The sequence below is a fragment of the Petaurus breviceps genome, unplaced genomic scaffold (assembly GCF_028583685.1).
Source record: "Petaurus breviceps papuanus isolate PSGF00001 unplaced genomic scaffold, PetGlider_PUasm1.0 140, whole genome shotgun sequence".
NCBI classification, from domain to species: Eukaryota; Metazoa; Chordata; class Mammalia; order Diprotodontia; family Petauridae; genus Petaurus; species Petaurus breviceps.
Window position 1 is genome coordinate 21,670,967 of NW_027185698.1, and position 13,590 is coordinate 21,684,556.

Here is a 13,590-nt window from a genome sequence, read left to right on the forward strand (position 1 = left end):
AATCAGGAAAATAATTCACATAATGACTATAATATTGTAAAGAAAATCAACAATGAAAGACTTCTAGACTCTCATCAATGCAGAGACCAATCAAAAAAATTTAAAGGAACCATTATAAAGTATGTCCCCTGCCTCTTGGTCAAAGAGTTGAATATAGGTTTGAAATGAGCAATACATTGTTAGTTCTGACCACTATTGATTAATTTGTTTTGTTAAACGCACTTCTTTGTTTCAAGGGAGGGTACTACTAAATTGGGATGGAGTTCGAGTCACTGGGGAGTGACAGCAATTTTTTTTAAAGACCATAAATTTTTTAAAAGTTAAATGTGGGTTAATGTAAATAACAAAAATTTTAAAATGAGTAAAAACATCAAGTAGGGTATAATTTACATGTTTTTTTTTCAAAAGACTACATTTTTTTTTCCCCAAGGAAAGGTGGTTGAATGTGTTTAAGTTACTGGTGTCTAAAAGCAAATTATAACATGCTTGGTTTTTAAAAATAACACTTCTCCAAAATGTGAAATTTCAATCAATACTCATAGACTTGGCTACTATAATTCAGTCATATGATTTTAAACTTGCAATGTTTACAATTCATTACAATGGGCGTACAAAAATTACTGTTTCTAAAGATCTTGTTTGCTTCCTAGCAAATAGACCACTATTCAATCTTGACTTATAGTATCAATATTTATGGTAAAATGCTTGAGATATATGGGATGAAATGAAATTATATTCTTAGAAACCTTTGATAAAGGTTTCAGTTGCATTGGCACTTACTAATCTAGCTTATTCTCTTTAGACATGGGACTTTTCCTCCTACTGCTAGTGTTGATGGACATGGTGATGGCATAGCAGAAGTGCAGATGGTGGGCCAGGTTTGTGATACCAAACAGAGTAGGTGGTCAGAGTAACTGTGGTAATAGAATAAAGGTCAGTTTTTGCTCTAATAACACAGTTTCTGACCCTACATTACCATTTCTCTCACATATGCTATGTATTCTCATATGTATAGATACCCCATATGGCTCTCTGCTCCAGCAAAGAACTTCACTTTTAATTTATAAAAGTTCGGGGTTGTTATTAGCTGAGGAGCTCTCTAAAGACAGAGTATGTAGTTATTTTTTGTATTTGTCTTTCTCAAGTTTAGTATAGTCACTTGTAGGGGAGCAAATACTTTTAAAAATGGCTTGGACTGAACAAATATATGTTAAATATTTTCTGTGTAGAACTTCACAAGAAGAATCTTTCTCTCCCAAGGTAGAATGATACCTTTTCAGCAACTTAAAGTCTTTAAGAGTTACTTGGGCCACTGGGTAGTTAGTGAAGGTGCTTACTGGGGTCCACATAGTTTTTGTTTTTTCTGACTCTGAGGTCAGTTCTCTAGAAACTATGCCATTATGTCTGTCCTTATAATGTCTATTAGAGAAATTTCCATGTCAAATTAAAAGAAACTGAGTTGATTAAATAACTTCTTGTTCCAGTATGAGAATATGAGACAATCTAACACAATGAATATTTTCAGAGTAGCTAACATGTTAAAATATGACTTTGGGAATTAAATTGACGAATTATTAGTACAAATTAGACTCCATTAATTTTGATGGGTTGTGACTGTTCTCTTATCATCACAAGCAAATTTAAGTATTTCATAAATGTTTCCTGATGATGAAAGCTGCCTAACATCAATGTGAAGACACTCCTTAAATTTTCTACTTTAGTTAAAGAAGTAAAGCAAAATATATTGTCTTACAATTAGTTTTAGTATCCTATAAAATTATGTTTGTGCAATAATTAGTAAATGGTATCATGCATAATCAATGAAAGTAATAATTATGAATAATACAGCTCATATTTATGTAGTCATTTAATACTTTCAAATCCCTTTCCTTACAATAGTATACATGTTAGGCACTACAATTATAATTATTATCCCTATTTTACATATGAAGATAGTGAGGTTCAAAAAAAGTTAAATAATAAGGCAAAGTTCATATATCTACTCTTAGATAATATTCACACAATTATGTAATTTGAAAAAGTATGCTAACTACTCCAAATGCTCAGGGAAATATCTAACATAGAAGTAAATTTAGGCATACATATTCTAAAATGAAAATCAAAGTAATATTACTCATATTTTATTTTCATTTTGCAATAGTTAAAATTTTATAAGCTATTTAAAACATACCCTAACAATGCTTTAAATGTTTAGATTAAGGTAATAAGTACCCCTCCATGAAAACATTAGATTAGAAAAAAATTGTAGCAGGACACACATAATTTTTCCTTTGATAGTAATATTATTCTTGGGAAGGCAACATCTGTGAGGACACCTTACAAAGGTACGGATCACAAAGTCTTTTTAAAATATATTTTTTCCCTCTGAAATTAAGACTATTTATTTGATAATTATCTAATTATCTGTGATCTTCAGCTATCTACAGCATGCTTGAATAAAAAATGGAGATGACTTTTAGAGATTATAGATAGTGCAGTTATATAGAAAAAAAAATTCCTAAGGGAAATATTTGTGATTACTAAGTTAGGGTTTTCATGCTGAACTTTCAAAAGTTTGCCATCAATATAGCTCTAATTCATCAGATGCTCTCATATGTACATTTTACTCTCTAAGACAATCCAAATAATGTTAGTCTTATTTTTCATACTTTGCTTTCCAATCTCTTCATAATGATATTTCTGAGGTGCAGGTCGTTTAAAAGAAAAATGCAGGAATAAATTTATTGAATGAAGATGTTTTTATATTTCTGCAAAAATGGTTCTTTCCCCACCATGGTGTCTCAAGACATAAGTATACGGTGAAGTATTCAGAGGGAAATTACAGTTCTTCTCTTAAGATATTTATACCCTCTTCATAATCTGTATCTGCATCAATGCATGGCCCATTTGTGCCACTCATCATCAATGGCTTGTGTTTAAAACAGTCGTACCCTTCTCTTATTGTCTTATGGTTTACCAAAAAAAAATTCAAAATTGAAAAGTGTACTGAAGTAGGAAAAAAAGATTATGAACATTACTTTGAGGAACTTTCTGATTCTCCACATGTTGACACATTTTCTAGAGTTATGAGGGGAAGGGGGGAAAACAACACGTACCTTTTGCAATTCCTGTGTGAAGTCAATGCATACAGATTCTCTAATGCACACAGAAACTCAGAGTCCTCCTTCAATAGGAATTGCATTGACAATGTTTTGACTTACTTCAGATAATTGTTAGAAATACTTTTCATTCTTTTAATTATTCTAATTCCTATTTCATAGGATCATAAGATCATACAAAGAAACGTGAAGGAACCTAAGACGTCATCTGTTACAACTTCTCATTTTCCAGGTGAGGAAATTGAGTCCCATAGGGGTTAAATGATTTGCAAAAGGTAATAATAAGTGGCAGAAGTAGGGTTTGAGCCCAAGTTTCTGTCTCTAGAGTCACTATTGCTTGTTCCAATGTGCCATTTCATTGAATGATAACAGTTTTTTTCTTTTACTGTCAATAAATTGATATCAACCAGAACTTTAAAGAATCACAAAATAAAATGACTATAGGTATGAAATACTGATTAAAGATTTTTCTTACTGCATATTATGCATTTATTATTCTCATTAATGAAAATTCAAGTCTACATTAAAAGTTTAAGGAAAAGGGGGGACTTAGTTACATAGTATAATTCACAAAATTACCCATAATTTGAAGACTCAAAAGCATTCCTAAGGATGGTTCACTTAAATTCTATATGTGTAAAAATATTGAAGCTGCAAAATACTACTGGATTTGAGGTATAGATTGTAAAACCACTAACATATTATTGACTTGCAATTAGAAATTAACTCAAGGATTATTACTAAATTTGGGAGAATTTTATGGAGCTAAATGTAAAAAGAGGATGTCATAATAATTGTGATTTCACAGAATACATGACTTAGAATCCTTTATTTGTTGGTGAAGAATTATATATAGATGTGAAACATTTGAAGGAAGAAATAGACAAGAGTTACATATGAGAAGAACGATGGGTAAGTTGGAATATGTGTTATTAGAAGGGGTTCTCAAATTGAAGATATCACAGACTGACCCAAACATTACATAGAAACGTGTACATGTATATGTATATGATACGATCAAAATGTTGGAAGTTAATTTTGTTAACCAAACTTTCTCCCCTTGATTCCATTAATCAGCTATCTTTTGCGGACCATATACTGAACATTTTATCTTATTTTTTTTACCAATTTTTCTAGACAGAATTGTTATTTAGAATTTCCGCTACCATGCCAAAGAAAACATACTATGTGAATGTGCTCCCAATAACTGGTTTTTCAAAATTATGTTTCCAAATTTTAGGAAATCTAGAAATATTCAATAAAGATCACAATAATTAGGGGCAAAGGAGTATTTAACATTGCAAATGCATTTATATTTAGTATCTAAGAATATATATGCATGCATGTATCCATATGTAATGCACACACACATACATATATATATATATATTTATAGGATTTAATTTAGCTAGCCCATTAGCATGTAGCATGAAAATTGAGATAATTTTTATTCTCTTTTAGGGGTCTCAGTTGTAAATCTGGGGAAGGGGTGAGGAGGAGACTACATTTAGCTGAATTGCACACACACATACTCACACATACATACACTCATTTTCACCCACAAAGTTTGGTTAGTTTGTCTGCCTTTTTGATACAATGCAACTGCCGTGGGGTCATGTTTGAACTCTGAGTGCGCTGGCTTTGAAGTTTCACCAGGAATACTATTGTTTTTAATATTGTTGTCAAACAGTTTTATTGTAAACTTATTTCAGAGAGTATGCTAGAACAGCTGTGCAGTCAATGCGATTTAAATCAAGACTACTTAGGATCTGTTTCTTGGAGGTAAAAGTTACAGTGCTAATCAGATTTTAAAAACAAGTTTCCAAAAACATAGTGGAAGTATACAGAACAACTTAAGTGACTAAGGAATTTTAAATATCTCAATCACTAACAATTTCCTTAATCAATTAACACATTTTTACACATAGATTTTTAAAAGAACTATTAATACTTAGCAATTTAATTGACTCCATTACTTTACTTAAGGAGTTGAAACCAAATCATATGGGGGAAATTAAAAAATATACCCTAAATAATACAGTGACACTGGGCAGAAATCTACTGTGGCTTTATATAGACTGTTGAATCAATTTATTTGATTGAACACATTCTGTTGCCTCAACTCAATTTATAAACTAGTCAGGAGGATTTTCTGAATTCTGGATAAATTCCAAAGAAAAGACTGAAAATTCAAAGCCTCTCTTTGATTTTCTGACTATTTTGTTTGGGCTGAGGATGATTTAAAACACAGGGGAATGCTTTGCTGGGAGAAAGCAAAATTCTTTTGCCTTTCTTGAATGTAAAAAATAAGTAAGGCTGGCAGGAAAAAAATATTCCTGGAATGTATGAGAGGCTTCAAATCCTTGCTAATTATATTTTCATCTTCACTGAAGTTACCATTTTGTAGTGAAGGGTTGCAATTGTTCATTATTTTGTTACCTTTACTCCTCTGCCAGATATTTTAAAAGAATAAATAAAAAATAAAGATTGCAGTGGAAGATCAATTCTTGTGTGTGTGTGTGTGCGTGCGTGCGTGCGCGTGTGTGTGTGTTTCCCACTCCAATACCACTTATATAGTCTCTAAAAACAAACTGATTGGGTAGTTATGTAAATAATTTGATTTGTTCTAAACAATTAATTCTTTCAAAATATTGCTAAATTACCTTGTTGAAATGGCATTTTTTCTTAGAAGAAAAAGTTATGTAGCCCAGTAATATGCAGTATCAACAGTAAAATATATAAACAATGGAACACATTGCTACAAAATTGGCATCATTCATAATTTTTCCCACTTTGGGTTAACTGCATTCATCTCAATATTTACTAATTCTGACTATGTATTAAATAATTCGATAAGCAATCTACTTTGCTATATGAAAGGAATACTTCCATGGCAGACTATGTATGTATATTTGTACATTTCTTTAAATATACAAACAGGTATATAGATATACTGTTAATACTAATATTTAGAGATCTTTCACAGTGGGTCACTGATTTATTTAAGGTGTCTCTTCACTAGGTCATTTTGACACAAGAATTTCTGTTAGGAGATAAGATCTTACATTAGAACTCCCTAGATAAAAAGCTTCTCTTAAGAGTAAGAGATACAAGCAGTACTTACAGTACTTCCAGGTCCCGTAGAGCCCTAAATGCCCCATCTTCAATACAGCTGATCTGGTTGTAATCCAGTTGCCTGTTAAACAGATTAGGAGGATATAAGTAAAAAAAGGAAGGAACACTGGCAGTGTTATGCCTAAGAAAGTCTTCTCAAGGATCCATGAATCTAGGCTCCACTAACTGAAATGCTTTCCCAAATAAACTCATCTGCTTAAGAATGTCACACGCCATTCTGGCCTTGATGCTGCCACTGAAATCTCTTTTTGTTCTGAACTGTCTGTGCAAACAGCAGCCTTGGGAAAGCTCCAGTAAATAATAACTCCACCTTATATTAAATGCCATAGGAATGCAATTTCATTACATCAAGAAAAGCTATCCATTAAAAGCTCTCAGCGTCATCTTGCTGAAACAATTTCATTAAGGTAAAGGACTGTAAATCACTTAATGTCACATGTATCCCCTCAGTGACCTAACAGAATCCATTTATCAGAGAAGCCCAGCTGCATGTTAATTTCACTATCCTTGGCAAGAAAAAGCAAGAATACTTTGAGTTTTCTTTTTAAAAAGCTATTTCCTTCTAGAACTCCAAATCCAGAAATAGAAGAATCCTTCATATATGCCTTCCTTCCCCCTAAGTGATGTATTTTAGAAAGCATGGACTTATTCTATATTAAATTTGATTCTCCACTTAATTTGAATCCTTCAAATCATCTGCATTGTAAACATGGCTATTTTTGAAATCTGTAACTTAAAAGTGTGCAATATAGATATCTAGAGCACACCTTACTAAATTTTGAAAAATAATTTCTTCTATTGGATGATAATACTTCATTTACAAACTTACATTCCACATGTAGTATATTTGACATGAGGATGGCTAAGATACATTTTATGTCTATACACTTCAGTACAGTTAAAACTTAAATATAGCACTTCATTCAAAATAGCATATATTTCAGAGGAACTTCTTTTCCCCTATTGAAAAGAGACCTCAATTGTTTGTTCTAAATATAAAATTAAAGAGTAATCCACACTTAGTAATTTTGAAGCATCCTTTTCCTGTTTTTTTTTTAAATTAACAGAATTTCCTTATAAATAAATAGGAATCCACTTTGTTGAACATCCAACTACAGAACCAACATGATCTTCATGATGAACAATCACTTTTCAGAAGGGTAGTCTAAGGAGTTGTTACTTAAAGCAGGTGTCTAGGTGTTTGAGGTTGTTATTGTCTCAGGAAAGCAAGTATTTCAGTGTTTCACTTGAAAGAGTTAGGGAATGCTACTGAACTAGTACCAAAAAAAAGCATCAGCTTCGGATGCATACATGAGTAAATGCCATTGGACAGGACTATGAATATGTCCATAATACAAATACACTTGCCCCTCATGTTTCTTATCCTTTATTAGCCAACAGGACTAATGCACATTCTTGAGAGGTATTCTTGAAGCACTGTTAAGCATATGACTGCAGGCTAAGTACTCATTACATACCAGTAGAATAATTTAAGCTAGTGAGTCCTCAGAATGCTTCTTTAAATTTCTTGACTTACACATTACATATGTACATATGTGTGTATGTATATACACAAATATAATACATATAGACACATATAGGAAGTAGACATGGTTTATATAAAGGTATATGTATCTACATATACATACTTGGTATCAAGCTCAAATAGAGGTCACTAAACTGTACATAAAGATCTCTGTTGGCCACATATTGACTTAGTTTAAAATATAATATAGTTTATGCTTTATTGTATTTTTATTTTTGTAATTAATTATTTCCCAATCACATTTTAATCTGTTTGGGGCTATACTTTGGCGTGGAACTCTTGCAGCTAGTGGACCATGCATTTGACATCTCTCCACATATGCATACATATATCATTATACACATATCCATGGATACACATATGTATGTGTGCATATATAACTTGTCTGTATATAAATATATGTATATAAATGTATACATGAATTCACATATATGCCTATGTGTTCATATACACACATATGTTTCTATATCTTGTGATATCATGACACATCTCATTTTGAAAGGTATCTGAAGTGGCAGCCATCATAAACGGGCACATCTTTACAGCATATAAACAGTACAATCTTCGTCATCCCATCTAAGATGGGGAATGCTACTCAGAAGACATAGTTTTTTTTTTGTACCAAAAAGCTACCCAAAATGCAATCTACCACTTATTATGCTATAGAGTACCAGCATAGTTCCTTATGAGGAACTCATAAAGAAGAATAGTTTTATTTTCTAAGGCACCTTAAGGCAACTTGATGCAATTTTGGATCCCCAGCATTAAAAGACAAAGTTTGCATTCCTGAGTTCTCTTGTTTTTTTACAGATTAATCTCATTTAACAATTAAGTTAATAGCCCTTTTTTTAGAGTGCTAAAATACATCCATAGTACCATTCTATAACCTCTAGTACAATTTATCAAAGCCATTTAAATTAGTACAATGGCATGAAATGTTACCCTTGACACAGTACAAAAGAGAAATTGTTTCCAGACAAATTGGCAAAATCTTTTAATGCCATCAAATTTGCCTAATGCAGTCAGCCTGCAGGTTAACCTGTAAAAGGGGGAGCCTTGCGTTTGCCCATATCTTATTATCCTTAGCTGTCAATGTATAAATCAGTGCTGACGCAGCTTCTTTTAAATCATCCAGAGTATAGACAGAAGGAAAGCTTAGCATGAGGGAAAGCACTGAAGCAAAGCTTGTCCTACAAGAAATAACTGAAAGGCAGATGACTTCTATTCAATGGGTACAAGTTGAGGCCAGTCAGGGGAAAAACAAAATAAAACAAACAAACAAAAAAAACTTTGTTGTTGTTCTATTTAACAATGACCATGTTTCCACAACAGATGTTCCTTTAGGCTACTCCTAGTAACAGGAAATATTTCTATAGGTTTAATCACCAGGGCATCATGGTCTTTCGAGGACACTGTGAATACAGTTCAGTCTTACTTGCTCATTCCTCTGGGAATGATGCTCCTTTAAAAACCATTTTGCAATTGTCAAAACAAACTAACAAAATCTCATAAATCATGTAAAGGAAGGGTTAGGATCCAACATCCAGCTCAGTGACAAAATTCCCGATAAGCTCCTGTATGTCTATGACATAAACATCTGTAAGTCCTGTTTTTGTGGGGAGACCAGTGTTCCCTTCTCCCTTTTGGTGGCACTGGTAGCTGCGACTGAACCAGATAGCATCATCCCACAACTACGACCACCTTCCAACAACCAGTGTCCTCCTGCTCATCGACTCCCATCATCAAAAAAGGATATAAAAGATGTTATTAATAATTGTGGATTTACTGAATACACTTGAGTGTGAATGAGTTCCTATGCAATTAAGCCTGTTGCCTCTTAAATGTGGTGCATCACAAGATCAGACATCAAAGGACTGTAGATTTAGAGTTGTAAAAGATCTTAGGTGGGCAGCTAGTGTAACTTCTCCATTTTACAGATGAGTAAACTGAGATTCAGAGCAGTGTAGTGACTACATTGATGGTCAACAGACAAAGACTGAACATAGGATAATAATGATAATAATAACAATAGCTAGCAACTGTATAGAGTTTTTTTTTGCTTTTTTGGATGGGGGAAGGCAGGATAATTGGGGTTAAGTGACTTGTCCAAAGTCACACAGCTAGTAAGTGTTAAGTGTCTGAGGTTGGATTTGAACTCAGATTCTCCTGACTCCAGAGCCAGTGCTCTATTCACTGTGCCACCTAGGCACCCCAAAAATATTGTATAGAGTTTTAAGGTTCACAAGTCTCTAAGCGAATATTTGATATTATCCTCACAACAACCCTTAGTGGTTAATGTTGTTGTCATTTCCATTTTGTACATGAGGAGACTGAGGCAGACAGAGGTTAAATGACTTACTCTACATTGTATAACTAGTGTCTGAGGCTGGACTTGAACTCAGGTCTTCCTGACTTCAGGACAAACCTTCTATCCTCTGTGCCTCCTAGCTGTAGAATGCTAACAGATAGTGATACTTAGCATTTTATGCTCAACCTTAGAAACCACTGAAAAAAAAATTTGATCTGTTTCCAGTTTGGCACCTAACATCAAAGTTGGCATTATGCAGCAAGAAGAAATCTTTGAGAATAATTTATCTAAGCATGAAGGACATTTTTGATCATGGTAAGAGAAGGGAGCAGAAAAGACTTTTTGCCTTATCAAAATGCCAATAAAAAGTCCACCAGATGTAATGCTTTCATGATGATAAAAGGAGGGTAGTGATGAGGAACTCACACTAGGTATTCTGAAACCTGCAGTAAATTCAGCTGAGTACTCTTGGGGGTGGGAGGAGAGAGGTGTATTTGGGTAGTTCTAGGCACTGACTTTTTTTTTTTGCTTTTTGGAGGGCAATTGGGGTTAAGCAATTTGCCCAAGGTTACATAGCTAGTTTGTGTGTGTGTGTGTGTGTGTGTGTGTGTGTGTGTATGGGTGTTAAGTGTCTGAGGCTGGAACTGAACTAGGGTCCTCCTGACTCCAGGGCCGGCGCTTTTACTCACTGCACCACCTAGACACCCAAGCACTGACATTTTCTAAATGAGATTTACTAAGTGAATTGGGGGCACAAAAAGTGACTGGAAGTCCACAGATTAAAGCAACAAGATCTGGACAAGGGAGAGTGAATTTTTATTATTAACCAAGGGAAGGTCTACAATTATCTTCACTTCTCACTTCCACATTTTCCCTCTTCCTTTACTGAGACTGTGGTATCTTAATACCTAAATATTGTTAAAGCTAAGAGAGATCCTTTTTTTTTTAGCTTTTTGGAGGGAGGTGGGTTAAGTGACTTGCCCAGGGTCACATGGCTAGTTTTTGTGTTAAGTGTCTTGAGGCCAGAGAGATCTTTTTCTGAAGAGGGTAGTTTAAACTAAGTTCTACTTACAGATCTGATTAATTCTACATATACTATATGCTCCAGGGACTTGAAGTTAAATTAAATATTGTTTCTAATAAATAATAAAGCATTTCTGATTTGATAGGCCCTCCTAGAGACTGCTCTCTACTGGAAAATTCTTTAATGGTTCAGGTTTAGCTCTGCCCTAAAATGAGGGAAGAGTCAGATTGTACAGGAGTCACCCAGTGATGGACTGTGCCACTATAATCCAGGGATCAGCCTACTTAAGTATGGATGCTCATCACAAGGTAGGCTGCAGCTTGATGAATTTGGGGGTTTAAATAATATGCCTTTCAAAGCTACTCAGTATACAGGAAAGAAACTGGAATTACTGTCCTGAGGAATTTACATCATTAGCAAAACCATAGATCTTTAAAATTCCCTGTACCATTCTTATTAATCACCAATAAAGATGTTCCAATGCTTCAGTACTTTTCACAATTTTAACAATACTGGAAAAGAAGGAGCATTAAATTAGGTTCCAGGAAACTGATCAATTTTAAACCAGAAGGAGAATGCCCTCTTAACAAGAATGCTTTGTAATGACTTGCAGAAGAGAAGTGGTTAAGAGTGACCAGACCAATTTTACCACTTAAACCCATCAATAGTGAATTAGGACTACTCACTTTTCTATCAATTCAACTTATGTCCTGGTAATGGTGGGATAGAAATTTCAGATTCTTCATGAACATTCTAAGAAATTATCAACTGTAACAATATTTGGTCATTCATCCATGTGCAAGACCTTGCTCCTGCTAACAGTGCAATAAAGAAGGTGATAACCACCCAAAGAACCAAAGGGCAAAATAGACTGCATTAGTTACCTTCCAAGGATGTTTGAGGTTCGAATGAGTAAGAGTGGTCAAAAGGACTATGGCCTGAGAAGCAGGAGTTGAAATAGCAGCAGAATACAGGACAGGTTAAGTTTCCACTCTAACCCTCAATTTCTTCATATTTCAAATGAAAGATCTAATTAGGGTTTCCTAACCTGGGGTCCACAGATTTCAATGAGTCAATAAATTTGAATAGGAAAAATATATCTTTAATGCAACAAATGTGATAACATGTAAAGGCTTTGCAAACCTTACAACATCATATAAATACTAGCTATTATGATTATTAGCAATTATAATAATGTAATTAGTTTCCTTTGAAATTGTATGTATTTTATTTTATGCATTTAAAAACATTCTAAGAAGGGATTCATAGGTCTTACCTGACTGCCAAAGGGGCCAGGATACACAAAATGTTAAAAAGTTCTGCTTTAGACTATATACACCAAAATTTATTTATATATGCAAGGGCATATGTGGTCACACCCACATATTATTTACCTTTTCTAACTGCTTTTTTTTTCTAAAACTTTAGCTGAGGATATGAAATATCAAGTTTGCCTTTGTAGTATGCAAAGTATTTCCCTGCTAACCAACCTTCAAGTTTTGTAGTACAAATATTATCATTCTTGTTTTTACAAATTTGTAAGAGTTAACTCTAAGGTATGGAGGAGAGGCATGTAGTCCCGAATTTCTGTAGATGACATCATTTCCTTGCCTATTCTGAGCTCTTGTTGAGCCTGATGATCTTTTGACACCAATCTATAGGCAAGGTAGCACAAGGAAGTTTGGAGGAAGCCACTGGATCCTGTGGGGTGGCAGCCCTGGGGTTGGGAAAGGGAAGGCTACTGGTCTAAAATAGGCCTTTTACATTGGAGAAAAAATACAATACTTCCTTCTATCCCACACATGTCACTGCCTGAGTCATAATCTCCACTCATTCTGTATTATTTCTGGTTTTGGAGGAAAACTGATTTGGTGAGTGTAGAAGCTTGGGCTATCAACAATGGCTGGAAGCCTGTTCCCTCCAGCTTCTGGGTACAGAGAGGCATGTATTCTGTAAACACTAACATAAGTACAAAATCTGGATGCCAGTTCTTCCACTTGCAATCTGTGTGACCTTAAAAAATGTCACTTAATCTTTCTGGATCTCAGTTTCCTTATCTGTAAAAGGAGAGGGTGGGACAATTTCAACTTTTAGTGTTTTAGTTAGAGTTTTAGTGTTTTTTCTACACTTTCTACACAGAAGTTGCAAGAGAGAAAAGGAAAACATAGAATCCTAAAAAGAATCCTGGAGAGGGTCTGTAAGCTTACTTTAATAGCTCATGAATCAAGAATCTGCCATTCTAAGTTCCAATTAGGCAATTATTAGGAATTCCCTATAACCTCTCAATAAGTCACCAGGAGGCATGCTTAAGGAAGTGCCTCTAAATAAAGTGGAAATAAACAGACTCACATCCTGTAATTTTGTTGACTTGATTAAACTTATCAAAATTGATAAAGAATTCTCCCAGATAACCTCCCTTGCATCCTTGCTCCAGGTAAATATTTGTGGTCATAGCAAA

The 13,590-nt window shown here is 34.1% G+C and overlaps 1 protein-coding gene across 2 annotated transcripts in view; it reads right to left on the minus strand.

The window, feature by feature from the left end:
• The window catches only part of SLIT2 (slit guidance ligand 2), a 399,420-nt gene that overhangs the window by 155,467 nt on the left and 230,363 nt on the right, over positions 1 to 13,590 (minus strand). For both annotated transcript variants that reach the window (XM_069069137.1, XM_069069129.1), the window contains exon 6: positions 6,244 to 6,315. In XM_069069137.1, coding sequence (XP_068925238.1) covers positions 6,244 to 6,315 — 72 coding nt within the window. The remainder of the gene's footprint in view (positions 1 to 6,243; positions 6,316 to 13,590) is intronic.